The 27,406-nt window shown below is 50.7% G+C and overlaps 1 protein-coding gene across 1 annotated transcript in view; it reads right to left on the bottom strand.

Moving 5' to 3' along the window:
* Positions 1-27,406, bottom strand: part of ADGB (androglobin) — a 738,031-nt gene that overhangs the window by 677,931 nt on the left and 32,694 nt on the right. The window contains exon 2 of the mRNA XM_030198035.1: positions 10,703-10,865. Within this exon, the coding sequence (XP_030053895.1) occupies positions 10,703-10,865 (163 nt within the window). The remainder of the gene's footprint in view (positions 1-10,702; positions 10,866-27,406) is intronic.

Below are 27,406 nucleotides of genomic sequence, written 5' to 3'. Positions count from 1 at the left end.
GTTTAAAAAAGGGCTCTGTGAATCCTTTGAGGGAGCTCTATGTTAACCGAGAAAGGATGGCTTCAATACCACAGTCTGGGGGTTCAGGAACACTACAGTTGCAGCAAGCTTCAGTGTCTTCAGCAGCATTAGACTCAAAAGAGTTGTCTGGGTTCAGAGGTGACCCCACTTTAAAATACATGAGACAGTTGGCAACACAGTCCTAGAGCACTTACCCAGCAGCCAGAGGATAAGGAGGCAGCGGCAGGACATGGCTCTGAGGTGGGGGCTGGAGTAGAGATCCTACCTGTGGAGGGGAGGACAGAACTCAGTAACTTTTCAAAACTCCAGATAATGGAGGCAGCAGAGGGAGACGCAGGTAGCAGCCTGTTTTCTACAGAGGTGGTGGTCGAAGTCTCAGAGGGCTTACCTGCAGTTGTGCAAACAGCAGAGACAGTTGCCGTGAAGGAGGCCCTGTTGGAAAAGGGTCAGCAGAGGCAGACTCCGGTATTTTTGGCTGGGTCTGCAATGACTGAAGTGGAAACCGAAGCAGCATGGCATCTGGAGAAGCCCCGCCCACGAAGTCCGGGAGCAGGGGAGGTCTTCCCTGAGCATGGAGTAGCTGGCGGTTTACAGGAGAGGGGTCGGAGAGAGAGGAATAGGAGCGGGCAGCAGCTGGGAGCTCATTTGACCAGCTGTCCATTACAAGAGGTGAAATCGGGGGGTGCTAACAGCCAGCCTGTGGCGGAATCAGGAACAGACAAGCCATGCCCCCGGGAAGCGCCAGCCATTGGGAGAACGCAGGAGGGACTGCACCAGAAGCAAGGGGGAAGTAACCCGATTGTTGAGAGACTTTCGTTGACTACAGAAGTGGACATGGCAAGTCTAACAGATGTGCAGCAGGTGGTGGAGCAGACCTGCCAGCAGGACGGCTGGGAGCGAGGAGCCAAGGGGAGCGGCGGAGTTCCGGAGGCTTCGCCCCTGGTGCCGGAGGTTGGAGGGAGTTCGGGGGCAGAGCGAGCAGGGAGTCTGGTATCGCCAGCTGCAGACCTGACTGGGCAGGTGCCAGAGTATCGCCAGGAGACAGAGGAGAGGAGGCGATTAGCCCAGAGGCTGGAGCCTGCAGTGGCAGGGACGAGCAGGGATGTTCCAGGAAGTGGAGATGGGCAGGACAATCAGTTGGAGGCAGCCCAAGCCGCAGAACTGACTATGGACGTTGCTGGATGTTTGTCTGAGAGGGAAGGGGACGGGGGACAACGGGAGGGGGAGGGGGCGGTGGATATTGAGGAAGGGAGAGGGATGAGGGGAGGGGCAGAGGGACAGAAGGGGGGGGAGGCAGAGGGAAGGGCTGGAACAAGTGTGGAGGGGGGGCGGTGGGGGCTGGGGTCCAAGTCCTTTGCGGCAGTAGTCCAGGGAGGGGGAAGGAGGGAGGGGGGGAGATCGGGTGGTTTTGAGGGCCCAGGGAGGGGTTGGGGGGGAGCGGGGACAGGGGGTGGACAGCTGCCTAAGCGGCGAAATGTGGTACAGCTCAAATGGATAGGGGAGGGGGCAATGCCCTCCAGGGATCGGGTCTTGAGGCTGGTGATGGGGATGGGGTTTATACCCGAGGACTTTTACGCGTGTATACACCCCATCAACATCCCAGAATATGACTTGAGCTTCATGACCCAGAGGGGGATGGAAATATTCTGGGAAAGGTACGAGGGGGTGAGGGGAAAGGGGGAGTGGCGGGACCTCAGGGCCATTCCAGTCAGCAAGCCGGACCTGGTGCAGATCACCCTGCTCGTGAGAAATGAGTCTATCTCTGGGGCAGATTTAGCCTACTGGCTACAGAGGTACGCGGAGCTGAGATCCCCACTTACAAAGTTACCGGATCCAAGCAGGGTTTGGGCAGGAGGTTGGGGAGCCCTGGTCAAATTGAGACAGGAGAGCCATGTGGTCCAGCACATTCCTTCGGCTGCCTTTATCGGTCGTGACAGGATACTGTGCTTTTACAAGGGGCAGCCGCGGCAGTGCTTCAGATGTGGTTCGTTTAGGCACTTCAGCATGTCATGCCCAGTGGTAAAGTGTGGAAGATGCGGGGATCAGCATGCCACAGAGGACTGCACCGCGATCAGGTGCAACCTCTGCGGCGGGTTAGGCCATGCATATCGGAACTGCCCTAGGGCGGCCCATAACGAGTGGGATATGTGGGGGAAGGGACGGGGAGGGGGGGTAATGGAGGAGGGGATAGGGCAGGGGGTGATAGGCAGGGAGGGGCAAGGGGAGGAGAAGGAGGGGATGCAGGAGGGGGGGCGGCAGGGGGCTGGGTCAGGAGTGGAGCAGGGGGGAGAGGGGGAGTGGGTACAAGTGCCACAGAGGAAAGGGAAGTTTCGGAGGGGGGGGGAAAGTAGGGGTGGGCAGGGAGGGGTCGCTGCAGGGGAAGAGGGGGGGGAACAGATTTCAGGTGTTGGAGGAGGAGGAGGAGGATAGGGAGGTTGGGAGGGAGGAGGAAGAACAGGGGAAGGAGAAGAGGTGGAGTTAATGGAGGAAGAGGGGGCGGCAGGGGGGATTGGAGAGGGCAAACGGAAATATGAGGAAGCACTGGAGGAGGGTACTGGTGGTAGGAAGAAGGGCGGGAAGGCTCTGGGGGAGAGGGGAGGAGTGAGGGAGGAGGAAGAGGGAAGGGAGGGAGGGAGGGGAAAGGGGAGTAAGAGGAAAGCTGAGGGGGCTGGGCAGGTGGTGAAGGCCCAAGTGCAGGCTTGGGGGGACAGAGTGGAGCTAGAGGAGGATCTGGAGGACTTGGAGGACTTGGGGAGGTGGAGGACTCGGAGGAGGAGGTAGGGGGTGGGGGTGAAGAGGGGAGAGGGAGGGATCAGGGGGTGGGTCCGGATAGAGCAAAGAAGAAAGGAAGGAAGAAAGGGGGAGGTGGGGGTAAGGTGCAGACAGGACGGCTGCAGGGGGGGGAGGGGGATCTGGCAGGGGATGATGTAGACCGCATAGCAGAGGACCTGCTTCAGGGTAAGAAGGGGGTATCCCAGGAGATAAGGAAAGAAGTTGGGAGTGAGCAGACCCGTGACTCGCAATGAGGATGGCAGGCTTAGTGTTGACATTTGCCACGCTGAATGTGGCCAGCATCGCCTCTCCGAAGAAGCAGTGTTTAGCGTATGACTGGTTCGCGAGGGTCCAAGCAGATTGCTTCCTGCTCCAGGAGACTCGGCTGCGGTCCATTGAGGTGATCAGGCGGGCAAGGCGGGCCTGGAAGTGGGGTCCCTCGGTGTGGGGGTTGGCGGGGGAGAGGTATGGTGGGGTGGGGATCTTATTTAAGTCCCACCGGGTGAATATTCAGCGAGTGGTGGAGCTGGGGGTGGGGAGATGTCTTGTTGTGGATGCGATTTGGGAGGATAGAGCACTGAGGGTGGTGAATGTGTATTGGGCCCCAAAGCAAGAAGGAAAGGGTGCTCCTCTTTGGGAAGATCAAGCCCTACCTATACACTTCGCGCCAAGTAGTCTGGGGGGGAGATTTTAACACCATATTGCGGAAAAAGGATAGTGGGGGACGATCGGTACAGGTGGGCTATGATGGGGTGAGGCTGGCAGGGATCATGCGGGAGGCGGAGCTGGTAGACGCGCATGTGGCCTTCTGTGAGGAACAGGAGGGGTTCACGTTCTTTCGAGGGCAGTGTAAAAGTAGAATCGATAGATTCCTGGTAAAGAAGGGGGTTTGTCTGGGGGGTCCACGAACCGTGGACGTGGACTTTTCAGACCACCACATGGTCCTCCTTCAGGTGGGGGGGGCGGCAGCGCAGAGGCCAGGGAGGGGGTTATGGCGACTAAATTTAAAGTGGTTAGGTAGCGAGCAGGTGCGGGAGGAGTACCGCCGGTTTTTGGAAGATCAGGTGTCAGTGCAGGGGGCATTTCAGTCATTGGGGGAGTGGTGGGATACAGTGAAAAGACGAACGCGGGGATTCTTTCTCAGACAGGCGAGAAGGGAGGGGAGGGAAAGGACAAAGTTGGGCATGGCGATAAAGAAAAAGAGGGACACATTGATTTCACAAGGGGGGAGGGAGGAAGAAATACATGATCTCCAAGCACTCCTGGAACAGGTACAGTACAACCGCTACACCTCCTTGGTGTACGAGCGGGACTTCGGGAAAATGTGTAGCCCGGACCCCTTCGCATGCTGCCGGGAGCGGAGGGCGCGCAGGGTGATGGAGGGGGTAGCGGGACTGCACAGGGGGTCCTGCAGGACACCAAGGAGGGGATTCTGGGGGCAGTGAGGGACCACTTTGCGGCGTTCCTTTCAGCCCAGCAGATTGATATAGGAGCAGATGGAGTGTTATGTGGAAGGAACCCCGGGGATAGGTCACGGGGGACCCCAGCTTCAGGCCCTCTTGAACCCGTGGACAGAACAGGAGGTGGAGGAAGCCATCGGGGCGCTCCACAGGAAGACCTTCGCCGGGGCCGGATGGGCTAACAACTGAGTTCTACCAGGCCTTTAAGGAGCAGCTGGTGCCGATCCTGGTGAGGGTATGGGGGGCAGCCCAGTTGGAGGGTTCCTTGCCTAGTTCCTTGACAGAGGCGGCTCTTATCCTACTAAGTAAGGGGAAGGACCCGGCGATGCTGGCCAACTGGCGGCCTATAGCACTGCTTAATACAGATCGAAAAATCTTTGCGCGAATGCTATTCCAGAGAATGAGGCAGGTGTCTGGGGATTTGCTAGCAGCCTCACAAGCATGTGGGGTTAAAGGGAGAGGGGTCTTGGAAGCTGCAGCGTGGGTGCGGGAGGGGGTAGAACGCAGTAGAGTGGGAGGGCATGGTAGGCTGTTGGTAACACTCGACCAGGAAAAAGCGTTTGATAGAGTGCAGTGGGGTGTCCTATGGAGCATTCTGGAGCGCTATGGGTTTCCGAAGGGTTGGATAGAGCAATTACAGCTACTCTATCGGCATGCGGGGTGTTTTCCCCTGGTTAACGGGTGGAGAGGGCAGGGGTTTGAGGTAGGGGCAGGGGTCCGACAGGGGTGCCCACTCAGCCCGCTGTTGTATGCATACGCCATCGACCCTTTTATAAGACGGCTGGAGAAGGGGGGGGCGGAGGGGCTGGAAGGGGTGGAGGTGGGGGACAATAACCAGTTAAGGGTCGTGGCGTATGCAGATGACGTTACAGTGTGGGTAGCGGACCAGAGGGAGGGAGGTAGATTGCAGAACCTGATCCAGGAATACTCGCAGGCAACAGCGTCGCAGGTCAATTTTCAAAAGTCCAATAGCCTGTGGGTTGGGGATCAGGGGCTGCAATTTGAGTTGGGAGGTAGGTTTCCTACAGCTGTGGAACGTATACGGGTCTTGGGAATATACTTCGAGAAGGGGGATTATAGGCTCTACAACTGGGATAGGTGTCTCCAAGAAGTGAAGGGGAGGGTGGATAGATGGAAGGGGTGGAAAATGACCATGGGGGAGCGGGTACAGCTCATCAAGGCACACTTAGTTCCTTTGTTTCTGTTCGTCAGTTACATCTGCCTGCTGCCGGAGAGCCAGGTACGCGGCCTTGTATGGGGTGTTCTTCCGGCTGCTCTGGGGCAACAGGACGAATCCGGTAAAACGGAATGTTACCTATCTGCCTAGGAGGGAGGGGGGGGTGGGCATGATAAACCCAGTCCTGTTTTTCAGCGCTTTGTTCCTGCAGTTCAATCTGGGGAGGGCGGTAGGGCGGGAGCCACCGGGGTGGGCTAGGAGTGTCCTGCAGTGGTGGCCGAGATATTGGGACCTATGGCGGGAGGGGGGGAGGGTAGTGGCACTGCGAAGGGGGGCTCCGGGGGGGGTGAGTTATTGCAAGACCCTAGTGAAATTGGTGAGGGTGTGGGGGCTGACGGTGGGGGAGGTGAAGGCAGGACAACGGGGGGTCTGGATGGACAGAGTACGGGCGCAGGTGTTCTCAGCTCCTCTGGCGCTGAGGGACGCGCCGGCCCCACGGATGCAGCAGGGGTTACGGTTGATTGCTTCGAACCGCATCCCGGTGAAGTATAAAGACCTGGCGTGGCTGTCCTTTCACGGTAGACTGTACGTCCGAGGAAATTTGAAATATCGCAATGTGCGGGATAGAGGGTGCCCACGGGAGGAATGTGCTGGAACTGAAGAGACGATGGAGCATTTCCTGGTGAGGTGCCCATTTACAGTCCAGGTCTCTGACCGGGTTTCCTCGTTGCTGCAGATCCCCAGTTTCCGCAACTACAGCTATGCGGACTGGGTGTACGGCCCAGAGGGTGGAGGGGGACGTGGGGATCCGGTAACACGCTTTCTGATTTCGGTGATATTGCGGTACTGCCTCTGGATGGCGCGCTGCAGGGTGTCCCTGTACCAGGAGGTCCGGCCGGCGGAGGTAGTCAGCTGGGATGTGGTAAGGGCGGTGCAGGAAGCGGCAAAGTGGGAAAGGGTGGAAAAAGGGGTGGGGGTGGCTTCGAGGTGGTGGAGACACGTGAGGCTTAAGCCACCATGAGGGAACATGCTTCCCAGGGGATTGTGTGCCAGTTGTCTGAAGGGGTTGTGGGGGGTCGGGGGGGGGGGGGGGTTGATCCATTGTATTATTGAGGAGGGGGTGTACATAGATAGGCAGACCATGTCTAGCTAGGAGCCTGGGGTTTGATTTGCATGTCCGGTTTTTTTTTCTTGGGTTTTTCTAATACACAGTTTCCACTGTAGTATTGAGGAGGGGAGGGTGTGTACATAGATAGGAGGACTGTGTATAGCTAGGGGCTTGTTTTGATTTGTATGTTATTTGTTTTTAGTTTTTTCCAATAAAAAGAGTTTTCCAGTCTGCCCAACAAGATAAATTCATATGTGCTACTTTTTATTTGTACCTGTCCTCTTCAGGGCACAGACCGTATAAGTCTGGCCAGCACTATCCCTGCCTCCCAACCACCAGCCCCGCCTCCCACCACCAGCTCTGGCACAGACCGTGTAAGTCTGCCCAGCACTATCTCTGCCTCCCAACCACCAGCCCCGCCTCCCACTACTGGCTCTGGCACAGACCGTATAAGTCTTCCCAGCACTATCCCCACCTCCCAACTACCAGTCCCGCCTCCCACCACCAGCTCTGGCACAGACCCTATAAGTCTGCCCAGCACTGGGAGCCAGTGATCTTCTTGAAGGAGTGGAGTGACATGATCAAATTTTGTACAATTTGGAGATGGCAGAGGTCTTGAACCATGAAGTTGTGAGTTGCAATATAGTCATTTTATAACAAAGGCATGAGTGAGGATGCATAAGGCAGGTTGAAGACTAGCAGATGGGCAGGCATGATCTCCAGTCACTCCAACCCTATCATCTCTGGGATTCAAAAGATTGTTGCTCAACCCTTAGATGAAGTGCGGTACTAATGCTTGGGGGCAGACTGCAAAATAAGAATATCAGGCCTGTTTTTTTGGAGAGGCGGGGTGTGGGGGGTGGGGGGTAAGGGAGGTTTTGCTGAAGGGGCTATATGACTTGTTAAAGGGAGTTTGAGGTCAGGGGTGGGAAGGTTTTGCTAAAGTCCTGTTGGGAGCTGGGAGGGATTTTGGTGAAATGCGCTTCAGCCTATGGGGAAATGAAAGGTTGTGGAGGTTGTACAGTATGTTCCTGCAACCAGCCCCTTTCGCAGACTCCTTGGAACCACAGACTGTACATTAGCTGCTACCCAATGTTCCTGGGGAGGCAAAATAAAGGCACCTCAAAGCTAGCATTATCCTTCCATTTGTTTTTTTTTTATCATGCATTGGACTAAAGAAATGTGAATTACGGGCAAATAATGCACGATTTTGGCCATTTAATGTGCATTCTTTGGCTACATATGTGCACTATTATTTTAATGCACATTAGGAACTATCTCTTTTAAATGGATTTTTTACCCATGAAAATCATGATGAAAGCTTTCCTCATGATGGTACATCCAAATCTGGGTGAATCACTCTGAAATCACCACAAAAGTAAAATTGATATATCAATCCATGGAGTGTTTATCAAGACTGTTAAAATAAAAGGGCTGCACAGAAGAAATGCAAAGTGCCAAGCGAATATCTTGTATTAAAGTTCACTATTGGGCTCATTTTCGAAAGAGAAGGACGCCCATCTTTCAACACAAATCGGGAGATGGGCATCCTTTTCCCAGGGTCACCCAAATCGGCATAATCGAAAGCTGATTCTGGGCGCCCTCAACTGCTTTCCGTCACGGGGACGACCAAAGTTCCCGGGGGCGTGTCGAAAGCATAGTGCAGGCAGGACTGGGGCGTGCTTAACACATGGGCGTCCTCGGCTGATAATGGAAAAAAGAAGGGCGTCCCTGACAAACACTTGAACAACTTTACTTGGTCCTTTATTTTTTTTTACGACCAAGCCACAAAAATGTGCCCTAAATGACCAGATGACTACCGGAGGGAATCGGGGATGACCTCCCCCTACTCCGCCAGTGGTCACCAACCCCTTCCCACCCTAAAAAAAATTTTAAAATATTTTTCCAGCCTTTATGCCAGCCTCAAATATCATACCCAGCTCCATGACAGCAGTATGCAGGTCCCTGGAGCAGTTTTAGTGGGTACTGCAGTGCACTTCAGGCAGGCGGACCAAGGCCCACCCCCTCCCCCCACCTGTGAAACTTGTGGTGGTAAATGTGAGCTCTCCAAAACCCACCACAAACACAATGTACCCACATCTATGTACCCCCCTTCATCCCTAAGAGCTATGGTAGTGGTGTACAGTTGTGGGGAGTGAGTTTTTTTTTTTTTTTTGGGGGGGGGGGGGGGTTGGGGGCTCAGCACACAAAGTAAGGGAGCTATGCACCTGGGAGCTTTTTCTGAAGTCCACTGCAGTGCCCCCTAGGGTGCCCGGTTGGTGTCCTGGCATGTCAGGGGGACCAGTGCACTACAAATGCTGGCTCCTCCCACGACCAAAAGGCTTGGATTTGGTCGTTTCTGACATAAGCGTCCTCGGTTTCCATTATCGCCGAAAATCGGGGACGACCATCTCTAAGGTCTACCTAAATGTGGAGATTTGGGCTCTTCCCATATTATCAAAATGAAAGATGGCCGCCCATCTTGTTTTGATAATACGGGTTTCCCCGCCCCTTCGCAAGGACGTCCTGCGAGGACGTCCTCAGGAAAACTTGGGCGCCCCGTTCGATTATGCCCCTCCACGTAATTTGTCTCACAGTTGCTATCTAGTAAAAACCAAATAAATCTACTATTTGAAATTCAGATTAATAATAATTTAAGTGAATCATGCCCAAAATGTCCAATATTGTATTTAGCACACCTATACTCAATTTATTTTACAAGCGATCACAAAAGGGTACAGGATGGCTTGATTTCTGGAAAACCAATAGGGTAAAACAAACAGTGGATCCAACAAAAAGTCCTCTCACAATGAGTGTCTTCCTGAACAAGGTCTTTATTCACAATGGCACAACTGACCCGACACATGACGTGTTTCGGCCGTGAGGCCTGCGTCAGGGGTCTGGCTGCGGGACTTTCGGCTGCAGTTCAGAGCCGCTGGGGTGTAGCCGGTCTTGGTAGATGGGTCGTAACCGCAGCAAGTCCACCTCCTCCAAACCGTCGGAAGCACCAGATCGCACAGAACTGCCAAACAGAGTCCCCGTCTTAGAGAGAGATGGGGACTCTGTTTGGCAGTTCTGTGCGATCTGGTGCTTCCGACGGTTTGGAGGAGGTGGACTTGCTGCGGTTACGACCCGTCTACCAAGACCGGCTACACCCCAGCGGCTCTGAACTGCAGCCGAAAGTCCCGCAGCCAGACCCCTGACGCAGGCCTCACGGCCAAAACACGTCACGTGTCGGGTCAGTTGTGCCATTGTGAATAAAGACCTTGTTCAGGAAGACACTCATTGTGAGAGGACTTTTTGTGGATCCACTGTTTGTTTTACCCTATTGGTTTTCCTGTGGAGAGCTCACCTTCTGTGGGTGTTTGCTTCGTTTGATTTCTGGAAGTCATATTTAAAACAATTTAAAATAACTGTGTTCTAAATTATCTAATAACTGTGCATCAATTAGAACTTTTTCCATGCCTTGTAGTGTTTTCCCTTAATTTATTTTATAATATGCTTTTCTATACCATATTTTTAAAATGAAGTCATAAATTCCTGACACAGAGACTTCATTTCAAATACTGAAGTTTCTTCTTATTGTTGAAATAATTAGTGTTAAATTTCTGTCTTCTACAGTCATCACTGTACGCAGCACACAGTAGAAGAGACAAATTCATAGGAAATTTCATTAACAGGAATTGGTAATGTGTGTGCATAGTTTCTAAAATATAAGTAAAAGAAGACCAATAGCACAATGAAACAATTAAACAGCGATATAGAGATTCTTTATAATGTCAAAAACTGAGAATCAAAGAGGGTTGTTTACTAACTTAGCTCAAGTTTTCTGCAGCAGGGCCCTTAGGAATAAAATGGACCCTGCTGCAGATAATTCGAGATAAGGTTCAGTAAACAGGGGGGAAAGACTTTAAACAATACGAAAAACTGAACAAGTTATGTCAAAAGTCACAAAAAATGATCAAAATGAATTACTATTTAAAAAAAATCTTATGAAAAGTCCTTAGAAATATGTAGCCATCATTCTATGGAACCACTGTTTTTATTTTACCTTATAAAATATAATCTCATTAAAATGTGTGAAAGAAAAACCCTACTCCCTTCATTTTCTTTTGACCAGTGCATTACAATAACTATGCTGCTCATGACACACATTTCACTTACCAGGATAGGACTCTTCCCATATTTTTCCTTTTCTTTTCCCGGTTTTCCCATATCCCATTTTTCTGAATTGATATCTGCTTCATTCCATTCTGGCCAAATGGGAAACTTCACCTTCTTAGGTTCACTTACACCAGTTAAAGCACTGGCTGCAAGAGAGGTTATTCTAGAAACAAAATCAAAACAGGTCATGCCAGTATCTTACATCAAACAGGAACAGAAACTTTGAGTTCAGAGCAACTAATTTTACATTTATTAGGAGGAGATTCTTAGAGCTGCATGCTGCTTTAGTCATAAACTGAAAAATTGTATTCAGTCATTGTGGAATGAAAACAATTTTGATTTCAGATCAGTTAACTATAAAAGGTCCAGTTTCTAAAGTTGGCAATCAGTAACTCTGCAGGGCTGAAAAGACTTTTAGAATTAGGCTGGGTGAGAACCTGTGCTAAATCAGGCATATACATTCATAATATTCAGCTAGGATGATAATGAGCTCATTGACTATTAACACTCTGGTCAATATTCAAAGAGATTTAAGCAAGCAGGAGAGACTCCTGCCTGCTTAAATTGCTTGGAGCCAGCTAAAGCAAATGCTACATACCTGTAGAAGGTATTCTCCGAGGACAGCAGGCTGATTGTTCTCACTTATGGGTGACGTCCACGGCAGCCCCTCCAATCGGAAACTTCACTAGCAAAGGCCTTTGCTAGTCCTCGCGCACCCATGCGCACCACGCATGCGCGGCCGTCTTCCCGCCCGAACTGGCTCGTGTTCGTCAGTCCCATATGTAGCAAGACAAAGACAAGGGAAGACACAACTCCAAAGGGGAGGCGGGCGGGTTTATGAGAACAATCAGACTGCTGTCCTCGGAGAATACCTTCTACAGGTATGTAGCATTCGCTTTCTCCGAGGACAAGCAGGCTGCTTGTTCTCACTGATGGGGTATCCCTAGCCCCCAGGCTCACTCAAAACAACAAACATGGTCAATTGGGCCTCGCAACGGCGAGGACAAAACTGAGATTGACCTAACAATTTATCCAACTAACTGAGAGTGTAGCCTGGAACAGAATAAACATGGGCCTAGGGGGGTGGAGTTGGATTCTAAACCCCGAACAGATTCTGAAGCACTGACTGTCCGAACCGACTGTAGCGTCAGGTATCCTGCTGCAGGCAGTAATGAGATGTGAATGTGTGGACAGATGACCACGTCGCAGCTTTGCAGATCTCTTCAATAGTGGCTGACTTCAAGTGGGCCACTGACGCAGCCATGGCTCTGACATTGTGAGCTGTGACATGACCCTCAAGAACCAGCCTAGCCTGGGCATAAGTGAAGGAAATGCAATCTGCTAGCCAATTGGATATGGTGCGTTTCCCCATAGCCACTCCCCTCCTGTTGGGATCAAAAGAAACAAACAATTGGGCGGACTGTCTGTTGGGCTGTGTCCGCTCCAGATAGAAGGCCAATGCTCTTTTGCAGTCCAATGTGTGCAGCTGACGTTCAGCAGGGCAGGAATGAGGACGGGGAAAGAATGTTGGCAAGACAATTGACTAGTTCAGATGGAACTCCGACACTACCTTCGGCAAGAACTTAGGGTGAGTGCGGAGGACTACTCTATTATGATGAAATTTGGTGTAAGGGGCCTGGGCTACCAGGGCCTGAAGCTCACTGACTCTACGAGCTGAAGTAACTGCCACCAAGAAAATGACCTTCCAGGTCAAGTACTTCAGATGGCAGGAGTTCAGTGGCTCAAAAGGAGGTTTCATCAGCTAGGTGAGAACGACATTGAGATCCCATGACACTGTAGGAGGTTTGACAGGGGGCTTTGACAAAAGCAAAACCTCTCATGAAGCGAACAACTAAAGGCTGTCCTGAGATCGGCTTACCTTCCAAACGGTAATGGTATGCACTGATTGCGCTAAGGTGAACCCTTACAGAGTTGGTCTTGAGACCAGACTCAGACAAGTGCAGCAGGTATTCAAGCAGGATCTGTATAGGACAAGAGCGAGGATCTAAGGCCTTGCTGTCACACCAGACGGCAAACCTCCTCCATAGAAAGAAGTAACTCCTCTTAGTGGCATCTTTCCTGGAAGCAAGCAAGATGCGGGAGACACCCTCTGACAGACCCAAAGAGGCAAAGTCTACGCTCTCAACATCCAGGCCGTGAGAGCCAGAGACTGGAGGTTGGGATGCAGAAGCGCCCCTTCGTCCTGTGTGATGAGGGTCGGAAAACACTCCAATCTCCACGGTTCTTCGGAGGACAACTCCAGAAGAAGAGGGAACCAGATCTGACGCGGCCAAAAAGGAGCAATCAGAATCATGGTGCCTCGGTCTTGCTTGAGTTTCAACAAAGTCTTCCCCACCAGAGGTATGGGAGGATAAGCATACTGCAGACCTTCCCCCCAATCCAGGAGGAAGGCATCCGATGCAAGTCTGCCGTGGGCCTGAAGTCTGGAACAGAACTGAGGGACTTTGTGGTTGGCTCGAGATGCAAAGAGATCTACCAAGGGGGTGCCCCACACCTGGAAGATCCGGCGCACTACTCTGGAGTTGAGTGACCACTCGTGAGGTTGCATAATCCTGCTCAACCTGTCGGCCAGACTGTTGTTTACACCTGCCAGATATGTGGCTTGGAGCAACATGCCGTGACGACGAGCCCACAGCCACATGCTGACGGCTTCCTGACACAGGGGGCGAGATCCAGTGCCCCCCCTGCTTGTTGATGTAATACATGGCAACCTGGTTGTCTGTCTGAATTTGGATAATTTGGTGGGACAGCCGATCTCTGAAAGCCTTCAGAGCGTTCCAGACCGCTCGTAACTCCAGGAGATTGATCTGCAGATCGCATTCCTGGAGGGACCAGCTTCCCTGGGTGTGAAGCCCATCGACATGAGCTCCCCACCCCAGGAGAGACGCATCCGTAGTCAGCACTTTTTGTGGCTGAGGAATTTGGAAAGGACGTCTCAGAGTCAAATTGGACCAAATCGTCCACCAATACAGGGATTTGAGAAAACTCGTGGACAGGTGGATCACGTCTTCTAGATCCCCAGCAGCCTGAAACCACTGGGAAGCTAGGGTCCATTGAGCAGATCGCATGTGAAGGCGGGCCATGGGAGTCACATGAACTGTGGAGGCCATGTGGCCCAGCAATCTCAACATCTGCCGAGCTGTGATCTGCTGGGACGCTCGCACCCGAGAGACGAGGGACAACAAGTTGTTGGCTCTCGCCTTTGGGAGATAGGCACGAGCCGTCCGAGAATCCAGCAGAGTTCCTATGAATTCGAGTCTCTGTACTGGGAGAAGATGGGACTTTGGATAATTTATCACAAACCCCAGTAGCTCCAGGAGGCGAATAGTCATCTGCATGGACTGTAGAGCTCCTGCCTCGGATGTGTTCTTCACCAGCCAATCGTCGAGATAGGGGAACACGTGTACTCCCAGCCTGCGAAGTGCCGCTGCTACTACAGCCAGGCACTTCGTGAACACTCTGGGCGCACAGGCGAGCCCAAAGGGTAGCACACAGTACTGGAAGTGACGTGTGCCCAGCTGAAATCGCAGATACTGTCTGTGAGCTGGCAGTATCGGGATGTGCGTGTAGGCGTCCTTCAAGTCCAGAGAGCATAGCCAGTCGTTTTCCTGAATCATGGGAAGAAGGGTGCCCAGGGAAAGCATCCTGAACTTTTCCTTGACCAGATATTTGTTCAGGGCCCTTAGGTCTAGGATGGGACGCATCCCCCCTGTTTTCTTTTCCACAAGGAAGTACCTGGAATAGAATCCCAGCCCTTCTTGCCCAGATGGCACGGGCTCCACCGCATTGGCGCTGAGAAGGGCGGAGAGTTCCTCTGCAAGTACCTGCTTGTGCTGGAAGCTGTAGGATTGAGCTCCCTGTGGGCAATTTGGAGGTTTCGAGGCCAAATTGAGTGTGTATGCTTGCCGGACTATTTGAAGAACCCAACGGTCGGAGGTTATAAGAGGCCACCTTTGGTGAAAAACTTTCAACCTCCCCCCGACCAGCAGATCGCCCGGCACTGATACGTTGATGTCGGCTATGCTCTGCTGGAGCCAGTCAAAAGCTCGCCCCTGCTTTTGCTGGGGAGCCGTGGGGCCTTGCTGAGGCGCACGCTGCTGACGAGAGCGAGCGCGCTGGGGCTTAGCCTGGGCCGCAGGCTGTCGAGAAGGAGGATTGTACCTACGCTTACCAGAAGAGTAGGGAACAGTCTTCCTTCCCCCATAAAAACGTCTACCTGAGGAGGTAGATGCTGAAGGCTGCCGGCGGGAGAACTTGTCGAAAGCGGTATCCCGCTGGTGGAGCTGCTCTACCACCTGTTCGACTTTCTCTACAAAAATGTTGTCCGCTCGGCAAGGGGAGTCCGCAATCCGCTGCTGGATCCTATTCTCCAGGTCGGAGGCACGCAGCCATGAGAGTCTGCGCATCACCACACCTTGAGCAGCGGCCCTGGATGCAACATCAAAGGTATCATATACCTCTCTGGCCAGGAATTTTCTGCACGCCTTCAGCTGCCTGACCACCTCCTGAAATGGCTTGGCTTGCTCAGGAGGGAGCTTGTCCATCAAGCCCGCCAACTGCTGCACATTGTTCCGCATATGGATGCTCGTGTAGAGCTGGTAAGACTGAATTTTGGCCACGAGCATAGAAAAATGGTAGGCCTTCCTCCCAAAGGAGTCTAAGGTTCTAGAGTCCTTGCCCGGGGGCGCCGAAGCATGCTCCCTAGAACTCTTAGCCTTCTTTAGGGCCAGATCCACCACACCAGAGTCGTGAGACAACTGAGTGCACATCAGCTCTGGGTCCCCATGGATCCGGTACTGGGACTCGATCTTCTTGGGAATGTGGGGATTAGTTAAAGGCTTGGTCCAGTTCGCCAGCAATGTCTTTTTTAGGACATGATGCATGGGTACTGTGGACGCTTCCTTAGGTGGAGAAGGATAGTCCAAGAGCTCAAACATTTCAGCTCTGGGCTCATCCTCCACAACCACCGGGAAGGGGATGGCCGTAGACATCTCCCGGACAAAGGCCACAAAAGACAGACTCTCGGGAGGAGAAAGCTGCCTCTCAGGGGAGAGAGTGGGATCAGAAGGAAGGCCATCAGACTCCTCGTCAGAGAAATATCTGATGTCCTCCTCCTCCTCCCACGAGGCCTCACCATCGGTATCAGACACAAGTTCATGAACCTGTGTCTGAAGCCATGCCCAACTCGACTCCGTGGAAACACGGCCATGATGGGATCATTGAGAGGTAGACTCCCTCGCCAGCACCGGTGAAGCTCCCTCCGCCGACGTCGTCGGGGAGCCTTCCTGGGAGGCGGCCGCAGTCGATACCGCAAGCGGTACCGATGTCGGAGACCTCACCCCGGGAAAGGGCCCAGCCGGCGCCTCACTCGACGGTACCGGTGGCGCAAGCACCCCCGGTACCGGAGGGGAAGGGCGCAACAGCTCTCCCAGGATCTCCAGGAGAACGGCCCGGAGACTCTCGTGCAGAGCGGTTGTGGAGAAAGACATGGAAGCCGATGCAGGCGTCGAGGTCAGAGTCTGTTCCGGGCGTGGAGGCTGTTCCGGGCTGAACAGAGGGTGAGCGGTCCTCCCGGTGCCGATGCCTACTGGGTGCCGACTCCTTCGGCAACCCAGAGCTCTCGGTACCGATGTGGGAAGGTGACCGGTGCCGATGCTTCTTTGATTTCTTCAAACGAAGCATGTCACCGGAGCTTCCCGGTACCGAAGAGGAGGACGTAGAATCCAGCCGTCTCTTCCTCGGGGCCGAGGCCGAAGAAGGTCGGTCTCGGGGGGGCTGTACCGCAGGAGCCCTCAGGGTAGGAGGAGACCCACCCGAAGGCTCACCGCCACCAGCAGGGGAATGGACAGCCCTCACCTGCACTCCAGTCGAAGCACCACCGTCCGACGACATCAGCAACAGCGGAGGTCCCGGTACCACCGACGCCAACGCAGCCTTCCGATGTCTCGGTACCGACAATGCAGAGGGTCGATACCTCGATGCAGTCGATGCCGAGGTCGAAGGTCTTGATGCTGCCGACGCCGATGCACTCGATGCCTCCGCTGCTGTTGTCGACGAAGAGCCCGAGAACAACACGTTCCACTGGGCCAATCTCGCAACCTGAGTCCTCTTCTGTAAAAGAGCACAAAGACTGCAGGCCTGCGGGCGGTGCCCAGCCTCCAGACACTGAAGACACGACGCGTGCCTATCAGTGAGCGAGATTACCCGGGCGCACTGGGTGCACTTCTTGAAGCCGCTGGGAGACTTCGATGACATGGGCGTAAAAATCACGCCGGCGAAATCAAAATTTGCGATGGCGACGAAGGGCACCAAAAATAAGGGGGAGAGAAAAAACCCGTACCGAGGCCCCAAAAAAGGCCAACCCCGAAAGCGAAAGGAAACTTACGTCGGGGAAACAAACTGGACACACCGGAAGGGACAAGACCGAGGTCTTTTCTTTTTTTTTTTAGCGAAATCGCGAAGACGCGCGAGGGTCAACTTTGAGGGGCGCGAAACGGCGCAAAACACAACCGTCCCGAGCGCGGACAAAAGAAGACTGACGAACACTAGTGGCGATCCTTGTAGGATTTCTCACTCTGCTGTCCATGGGAGGGAAAGTGTGTTGCCCATCTTGATTTGGTAGGATCTGACTGTCAAGAATCCTTTGAACCAGTTTAGCACCTCCCTACCGATGCCAATTTTGGTTGTGGCATGCCCTTATGTTCAGACCTACTGTTTCTCTGTATCTAGCTCTGTGACCTCTCCAGTCTGCCTTTTTCCCTATTGTTCTTTCTGTTAGCCAAGCCTCGCTTTGGTCTCCCTGCTTCTGCTTCATTTCCTACTTGTGACATCATCAGCCTACTCCTTTATAAGGACCCAGGGAGCTTTCCTGTGTTGCCTTTGCAACAGGTCTATTTTCTTTTTTCTTGTACTGTTGTTTGATTCTGAGGGAACTGGTCTTCTTGTTAATCTGTGTCTTTGGGCACAGCCCTGAGCCCTGTGTGAGTGGTTTTGGTTTGAAACTGTATGGATTACCTTCCTGTTAGGTTTGCTTTCAAGTAAAGCCCTCTTCTGTTTTTGTGTGTGTTGTTCTGGTTTAAACCTGTATGGATTACTTGTCTGTTAACTTTGCTCCTCAAGCAAAGTCCTGTTCTGTGTGTGGTTCTGGTTTGAACCTGAATAGATTCATTTCTTGTTTCTAGGCTCTCTAGCATAAACCTGTTTTGTTTCCTTGTGTGGTTTCCCTTGTTACCTTTCACTGTTCAGAGAGCTGGTTGTTGCCAGCCCAGCTGCTTTTCTTGATTACTTTGCTTCCACAGCCTAGCTGCTTCCCTGATTGCCTTGCTCCTGTGCAGCTGGGTGTACTCTGTCTCTGCCTGCTTTTCCCTTCCTTTCCTGGCTGAGTTCTGGTAAGAACATTGTCGTTTTTCCTTTGTTTGCTTTAAACCTTTGACTGCAGTGTAAGCTCTGCTTCTTTCTGATGTGTTTTAGAAGCAGCTCTTCCCTTTAGCATGCTTTAATTCTTGGTCTGCTGGGTCTGTCTCCTGATTCTTGTGAGCATTGCTCCTTATCTGATTTGTTTATGTAAAGGCAGCTTTCCCTGTTTGCTTGCTTTTCCCTTTGTGTCTAGTGTCTGTTATTTGACTCTGTGGCACAGTCTTGTGTATTCTTATGAGTGGTTTCCCTTTACCCTTAAGTGCTGTGTGGCACAGCTTTGTGTATTCTTAAGAGTGGTTTCCCTTTTACCTTGAGTTCTGTATGGTACAGCCTAGAGTGTTCCTATGAGTGGTTTCCCTTTTCCCCAAGTGCTGTATGCTACAGCTAGTGTTCCTTCATGAGTGGCTTCCCTTATCCTTGAGTGCTGTGTGGTACAGCCTTGTGTATTCCTATAAACAGCTTCCCTTTACCCTTGTGTGTTGTGTGGCCAGCCTTGTGTATTCTTATGTGTGGTTTCCCTTTAGAGTCCTGTGTGGTCAGCCTTGTATATTCTTATGAGTGGACTCCCTTTACCCTTTTCCCTGAGTGCTGTATGGTACAGCTAGTGTTCCTTCATGAGTGGCTTCCCTTATCCTTGAGTGCTGGGTGGTATAGCCTTGTGTATTCCTATAAGCAGCTTCCCTTTACCCTTGTGTGTTGTGTGGCCAGCCTTGTGTATTCTTATGAGTGGTTTCCCTTTACTTTTGAGTCCTGTGTGGTCAGCCTTGTATATTCTTATGAGTGGATTCCCTTTACCCTTTTCCCAGAGTGCTGTATGGTACAGCCTAGAGTGTATTCTTATAGTTGGCTCCCCTTTACCATTGAGTGCTGCGTGGCCAGCCTTGTATATTCCTATGAGTGGCTCCCCTTTTCCCTGAGTGTTGTATGGTACAGCCTAGAGTGTATTCCTATAGTTGGCTCCCCTTTACCCTTGAATGCTGCGTGGCCAGCCTTGTGTATTCCTATGAGTGGCTCACCTTTTCCCTGAGTGTTGTATGGTACAGCCTAGAGTGTATTCCTATAGTTGGCTCCCCTTTACAATTCAGTGCTGCGTGGCCAGCCTTGTGTATTCTTATGAGTGGCTTCCCTTTTCCATGAGTGCTGTATGGTATAGCCTAGAGTGTATTCCTATAGTTGGCTCCCCTTTACCCTTGAGTGCTGCGTGGCCAGCCTTGTGTATTCCTATGAGTGGCTCCCCTTTTCCCTAAGTGCTGTAAGATACAGCCTAGAGTGTATTCCTATAGTTGGCTCCCCTGTACCCTTGAGTGCTGCGTGGCCAGCCTTGTGTATTTCTATGAGTTGCTTCCCTTATCCTTCAGTTCTTTATGGCATAGCCATGAGTGTTCCTTTGTGTGGCCTTGTCTTGAGAGTTCCCTGTGTGCTTTCTCTTTGAGTTGTCTTTGAGTTTCTAGTTGTGTTTGAGTGGATTGCTTCTTCTGTTTAGCTATGTCTACTAGCACAGTCCTTTGCATCCTCTCTGTTTGATTCTGTTTGAGTGGGTGGTTCTTCTGTTTGCTGTGACTACTAGCTCAGCCCTGAGCTACCTCTCTGTGTGTTTGACTGGTTAGGACTATTCATTGATAGCTGGGGTTCTAAGCCCAGTCCAGTGCTGCCTTCCTGTGTGGTTTTCTTATCTTTTATTCGTGGTTCCTACCATGTGAGTCTAGTGGGGTTGTTTCTTTGTGCCTGTGTGTAGGGTCTTTTGAACTTTTGTCTGTGGCTCTGTTTAGTGCAGTGTGTATGCACTGCTTGAGTAGTACTTGCTCAAGAGATTCCGTTCTGTTTCTTTTCCCTTCCCTCTGGTATGATTCGGTTCCAGTTCGGCCGTGAGGACCGTATGCTTGGACTCTGTACGAGTGGGTTCCGGATCGGCCGTGAGGCCTGCCTGAGTGGTCTATCTCCCTTTTCTGGTGGTGGTTGTTGCTTGTCTTGAGTGTTCTTTGTCTATTTGCCATGTCTGGTATCCAGTTTCTATTCAGTGCCTGGTTCACCTCTGCTCTGCGCCTCCCCAGAGGACTTGTCTGCTGCAGCCTGGCTGCAGCCCAAGGGCTCACCATCCTTGGTTCCATCACACAACCACACTGCTGAGTTCTATATCACTTGAAGCAACTGTATGCAAAAATGTGGTAATCCTAAATGGATCACATTACAATAGTCCAAACTTCCAAAATCATGGCATGAACAACCTTTCAGAAATCATTCCACAGCAGTAGCGAATTTAACCTACAGAACATGCACATCTTTAAAAAAACACACTGAGGGGCATTTTCGATATTATGTCTAAGTGGGGCTTTGGAATTAGGCACTTGAAAATTCTGCCCGGAAAAAAAAAATATGCCCAGGCTTATTCTGTAAAGTACGCCTAAATTTTATAGAACAGACTTAAATTTCCGTGCAATATATAAAACTAGTAAAAAAGGCCCGTTTCTGACACAAATGAAACGGGCGCTAGCAAGGTTTTCCTCGGAGTGTGTATGTTTGTGAGAGTGTGTGTGAGAGTGACTGTGTGAGAGAGAGAGAGAGAGAGAGAGTGAATGTGCGAGTGTGTGACAGAGAGAGAGTGAGACTGGGTGTGAGTGTGTGTGTGAGAGAGAGTGTGTGTATGAGAGAGAGTGTGTGTGTGAGAGTGAGAATGAGAGTGTGTGCCACGGGCCCCCCCTCCCTCCCAGTTCCTGGGTTGCCCCCTTCCTCCCTTTGAGTTCCTGGGTCCCCGCTCCCCCTCCCTCCCAGTTCCTGGGTTGCCCCCCCCCTCCGAGTTCCTGGGTCGTCCCCCTCCCTCCCTCCGAGTTCCTGGGTCGACCCCCTCCCTCCCTCTGAGTTCCAGGATCATCCCCTCCCTCTGGGTTCCAGGGTTGTCCCCTCCCTCCCTCCGAGTGTCAGGGTTGTCCCCTCCCTCCAAGTGTCAGGGTCGTCCCCTCCCTCCCTCTCTCTGAGTTTCAGGGTCCCTCACTCCCTCCGAATGTTCTTCCCACTGCGCTATGGACGCCTGACCTACTAAGTTCTGTATAGTAGTAATGTGAAACAACTGGTAGAACAGAGACAAACTCCTAAAAGTACATCAACTTAATTGTACTACACTCTGAGGCATTTGCAATAGGGTCTTACACATGTCCATTAAAACGTGTTGCTCTTAAAGATACCTGCCTTTCACAAAGTAGCAATTTTCCCAAACATAAACACTGAGAACCACATGCTACATTTATCAGAAACTACCTTGCAAAGAGTTTGTTTAATATTGGGGGTGGCCAAACACCCACAAAGCTGGCTCCTACGTGCAGAATCATAGCTAGCAGGAAAAGGGCATGCTCCCTCTCAGTTTTAGAGACGAGCGCAGTATCTCTCTTCCCCAGCTCGCCTGCGGACCCGGCATCTCTCCCTCACTGGGGGCCTAGTGTCTCTCTCTCCCTCTCTCCGCCACCTGGCAAGCCCAGCATCTCACCTTCTTTCTTCCTTCCCTCCCTGCCACCCTTCTAATTCTAACACACCTGCATCTCCCGCCACTGGGGGGGTGTCGGCTCCACTGGTTCCCTGCTCCCTGTGCCCCGGAACAGGTTACTTCCTGTTCCAGGGCAGAGGGCGCAGGGAACCAGCAGAACTGACACCCCCCCCCCCCCCCAGCAGCGTGCACACGGCAGGCAAGAATGCATTGGGGGGGAGGGCTTGGGTGATGCGCTGAGGGTGGGTTTGATGCGCCGAGGGGGGGGCTCCTGCTCATGATCGCCGCGGCCTGGCTGCTGCCTCCCGCCCTGCTGTTTCCCAGGCTACACAGAGCACCGAGTCGGCTGGACACGGGACACGTCACACACCCCACCCACTCCCAGGACAGCCCCACCCCCCAGGAGTGTGGCCACAATGGCTACGGTGACATCAGCCTGAGCTATGGAGCCTAGCAGACCAACTCCAAAGAAGCCAAGGACACAGGCAGCAAGACGCATAGAACGTTGGAGGTGAGAATTATTGTATAGGATAACACTGCTTCCCACGTAACCAAATGTAGTCACGGCTATTTAAGCTGTGTTTTACTTGCCATAAATGCCAACACCTAAATTAGGTGCAGAGAAGGTGTATTCTATAATAATGCACATAGATTTTAGAAACATCCACACCCTGCCCATGAACACCCCATTTTCAACTTTGTGACTTAGAATTTAGGCACACCAAGTTACAGAATATGCTTTGCAAGTTGTGCACGTAAATCTTAATTAATGCCAATTACATAAGTACATAAATACATAAGTAATGCCACACTGGGAAAAGACCAAGGGTCCATCGAGCCCAGCATCCTGTCCATGACAGCGGCCAATCCAGGTCAAGGGCACCTGGCAAGCTTCCCAAACGTACAAACATTCTATACATGTTATTCCTGGAATTGTGGATTTTTCCCAAGTCCATTTAGTAGTGGTTTATGGACTTGTCCTTTAGGAAACTGTCTAACCCCTTTTTAAACTCTGCTAAGCTAACCGCCTTCACCACGTTCTCCGGCAACGAATTCCAGAGATTAATTATGCATTGGGTGAAGAAATATTTTCTCCAATTTGTTTTAAATTTACTACACTGTAGTTTCATCGCATGCCCCCTAGTCCTAGTATTTTTGGAAAGCGTGAACAGACGCTTCACATCCACCTGTTCCACTCCACTCATTATTTTATATGCCTTTATCATGTCTCCCCTCAGCCGTCTCTTCTCCAAACTGATAATTGCTTGTTAAAATCCAATTAACAGCGCTGATTAGTTAGTTAAACAATTAAGGGGTATTTTTTTTACTAAGCGGCAGTAAGCCTACTGCAGGCTTACCACTTGCTGATCTGGAAATACCGCCGGCTCAATGCAGCCACCAGCAGTAGTTCCGACTGGAATGCACACCATTTCCATCGCTCTGAGAAATTTTTTGGTTAGCGTGGCGCTAACCCAGCAGTAATTGGGCACTGTCACGAGGTGGCGGTAAGTGTTCCCCACCACATGGCCACATGGTAAGGGTTAACGCATGGTCCTGGTGTGAAGGAAAAATGGCCCCCACCGCTACCACAGGACCCTTTTTCCCACAGCTTAGTAAAAGGACCCCTAAGTTATGCACATTGTTATAGAATACGCTTTAATTTCCGCGCAGAAATTAAGATGCCATATATAGTAACCCAGGGTAAACGTTCCAAATCTGAATAGAAAATATGGCCATTTTAGAAACAGCAAAATGTCTTTTTTTTTTTAATAGCCACATGCAGGATGTTTTCATGCTTGTGCGTTTATCTTCTTGGGCCATTTTTGGAAAAAAAATGTCCAAGTGAAACACAGAGAAAATCAAGCCATTGGGATGTAGAAGGAGCCAGTAATCTAAGTAGACTGGCCACACAGACATCCCAGGAGAGCAATGAGGCACCCTAGAGAGCACTGCAGTGGACTTAATATAAAAGCTCCCAGGTACACATCTCACTGATACCTCCTTATACTATATGCTGAGCCCTACAAACCCCACCAAAAACCTAGTGTACCCAACTGTACATCACTTCAATAGCCATTATAGGTGAAGGGGTCACCTATATGTGGGTACTGTAGGTTTGGGGGAAGTGTGGGAGGACTCACACTTTCCACTACAAGTGTAACAGGTAAAGTGGGATATGGGCCTGGGTCCTCCTCTCTATAGTGCACTTCACTAACCACTACACTACTCCAGGGACCTGCTTGCTGCTCTAATAGACCTGGCTATAGCATCTGAACCTATCATAGAGGCTGGTAATATTTTTAATCCCATCTTTGGGGGTGGGAGGGGGTCATCCCTGATTCCCTCCAGTGGTCATTTAGGGCACCGTTTTGTGTCTTATAGACCAAAATGTTGAAGTTTCAACCCTAGATGTTTTCGTTTTGTTCCAGTATGGCTGTAAAATGTCCAAATGTTACGAATACTCTAAGCTCGCCCCTGACATGCCCCCTTGTGATTTGGGCATGCTGCAGACAAATTGCATAGATAAACATATAAAAAATAGGTTTTGAAAGTACCAATTTGGACATTTTGAGAAGAAATTCATCCAAATGCTGCTTTATGACACTTTTTGGATGTTTTTCTCTTTTAATAATGAACCCCATTGTGAACTAGAGCTTGAACTTGAGTTCTAAATGAAAACATATTGTTCAATAAAACTCCCAAATTCTTCACTTGCAAAGAAGTATTAATAGTCACTCCCAACAGGGACAAACTGGTAAGCATGAAACAGTAGAGGGGTCATGAACAACATACATAATCTCTGTTATTTTAATATTCAACTGCAATCGATTTTGAGACATCGATTGAAGGATGGCATCCAAAGTATCTTTCAATTTTGAAGTCCCATCAGGATCAGCTCTAGATAAAGGAAAAAAAATCTATACCTACATATTGTGACCAAATGCTACAGAAGTTAGGGTTGCTTACTTCCCTACAAGATGACCCTGAAATCCTCTTTTTATAAGTAAGGGAGAGACAGTAAGAAACAAGATAAGCCCACCTACCTGCAGAAGCAGCAGCCAGGTCACACAGAAGAGCCTGCGGAAAAGCACTGCTCTGATCCATGGGGGAGAGGTAGTTATAAGAACTCCAGGGAGCAAAGAGCTCCAGCTCTGAGAGAGGAGGAAGCCCAGGGAATAGCGGGATGTATAGTCCTTAGTGCCATTCTCTCCTACGTATGCCAGCCTAGGGACAGGGCCTTGAGGAAGCCAGGAGCCAAGTGATATACATTCCCTTAGAGCCAGATGAAACAGCCCTTTGTTGAGGAGCGTTTTGTTGAGAGAAGCAATGGGAGCTAGATACTTGTAGCCTTGGGGGAAGGGCAGACACAGACTTCCCTGGTAATACAGGAAAGCATAGCCCAGAGGGAGGTGGAACTCTGAATCAAGGGAAAGATAATTCTTGGTCGGGTCACCAATAAGGGAACCAAGTACCTCTGACATGATCCCAGAACTAGGGTTAAGCAGTGGAGCAGGGAGTGACTTTACTACCAGAATTTTGAAAGCAGCTTTTCTCACAAAACCGCTCAACAAGCCCTCTGCATGCTAAAGATATTGTGCATACCTTCTGGAGGAAAATTCAGGATGTTCAAGCAACTTTACCATTCTTGCTCTCTGACAGCCCTACTCTGTCCCAAACTACACATAATCAGCATGCACTACTTCTTGAATTACTGTTATTCTCAATCAGATCTATATAATACCTTATCACAACTCAAGTCTTCTATCTCCCCATCTGATCCAATACCCACCTACCTCTTCAAACAGATTAGTGATTCTCTCCTCCCATATATTCACTCTATTGTGTCAAACAGCCTCCATTCTGGCACATTTCCTTCTTCTTGGTAGAATGCCATTATCTTTCCCCGCCAACTAGACATAGATACAGACAGTTCTGATCCTTTCAATTGTTGTCCCATCTCTCAGCTTCCTTTGTTATCAGAACTCACTGAAAAAGTAGTAGTTTTGCAATTGCAGACTTTTTTGGACAAAATTAATGCTTTACATCCCTACCAAACGAGTTTTAGGGAACCCTACTACAAGGAACATTCACTTTTGGCCTTGGTAAACTCTATTCGAACCACATTAGATCAAAGCGATTAAGTGCTTCTTTTATCTCTTAATCTCAGTGTTGCATTTGGCTTAGTTCACCACTCTATCCTACTACACCGCCTATAATAGTCACTGGGCATTTCAGGATCTGAACTGTCCTGGTTCCGTTCTTATCTACAAAACACTTTCAGGTTTCCTGGCAAAATTCTCTCTCACACTTTAACATGAGGTGTTCCTCAAGGCTCAGTTCTTGGTCCAATTCTCTTTAACATTTTTGTTGCTCCTTATTTAATCACTGGGTATCTCTTTCTATATATATGCTGATGACATTCAGCTACTTTTTACACTCGGTTCACGCTCAACTCGGGCTGTTTTTGAAATCTCGCTTAAACTGAATTCAATTGCTGACTGGCTTTCATATAATTACTTGAAATTGAATACCTCTAAAACTGTGGCCATTTTATTCCTATTTTGTGGTGCCCCCTCACTAGCCTGTCTACACACAACACATAATACACAGAACCCTCTTAAAGACACAATCAACAGCTGGGGTCACTCTTGATAACTCTCTTTTTCTGTTCATATATCATCCACTAGTAAAAAAGGTCCGTTTCTGACACAAATGAAACGGGCACTAGCAAGGTTTTCCTCGGAGTGTGTATGTTTGGGAGAGTGTATGTGAGAGTGACTGTGTGAGAGACAGAGTGAAAGTGTGAGTGTGTGTGTATGAGAGAGAGAGAGAGTGAGTCTGGGTGTGAGTGTGTTTGTGAGAGAGTGTGTGTGTGAGAATGAGAGTGTGTGCAAGTGTGTATGTGAGACACAGTGTGAGAGAGAGTGTGTGTGTGTGTGCGAGAGAGAGAGTGTGTGTGAGACACAGATTCTCTGTGAGAGTGAGTGTATGAGACCAAGCGAGTGTGTGAGTGACTGTGTGGCACATAGAGAGTGAATGTGATACAGTGTGAGACAGAGTGTGTGAGAGTGAGAGTCAGAAAGACATTGTATATGAGAGAGAGAGTGTGAGCCCTGCCCTCCCAATCCATGCCCATCTGTCCCCTGCCCCCTCCATTCATCCTTTTCCAGCAATTCCCCTCTCTCCCTGAGCCCTGCCCTCCCAATCCATGCCCATCCATGCTCCTCTGTCACCTGCCCCCTCCATTCATCCCTATCCAGCAATTCCCCTCTCTCCCTGAGCCCTGCCCTGCAATCCATATCCATCCATGCCCATTTGTCCCATCCATTCATCCCTATCCAGCAATTCCCCTCTCTCCCTGAGCCCTGCCCTCCCAATCCATGCCCATCCATGCTCCTCTGTCACCTGCCCCCTCCATTCATCCCTATTCAGCAATTCCCCTCTCTCCCTGAGGCCTGCCCTGCAATCCATATCCATCCATGCTCATCTGTCCCCTCCATTCATCCCTATCCAGCAATTCCCCTCTCTCCCTGAGCCCTGCCCTCCCAATCCATGCCCATCCATGCTCCTCTGTCCCTTGCCCCCTCCATTCATCCCTTTCCAGCAATTCCCCTCTCTCCCTGAGCCCTGCCCTCCCAATCCATGCCCATCCATGCTCCTCTGTCACCTGCCCCCTCCATTCATCCCTATTCAGCAATTCCCCTCTCTCCCTGAGCCCTGCCCTGCAATCCATATCCATCCATGCCCATCTGTCCCCTCCATTCATCCCTATCCAGCAATTTCCCTCTCTC

This window comes from Microcaecilia unicolor, chromosome 3, assembly GCF_901765095.1.
Source record: "Microcaecilia unicolor chromosome 3, aMicUni1.1, whole genome shotgun sequence".
In the NCBI taxonomy this organism is placed as follows: Eukaryota; Metazoa; Chordata; class Amphibia; order Gymnophiona; family Siphonopidae; genus Microcaecilia; species Microcaecilia unicolor.
The sequence above is the reverse complement of the archived record's forward strand: the minus strand, read 5'-3'. Positions and strand labels throughout refer to the sequence as shown.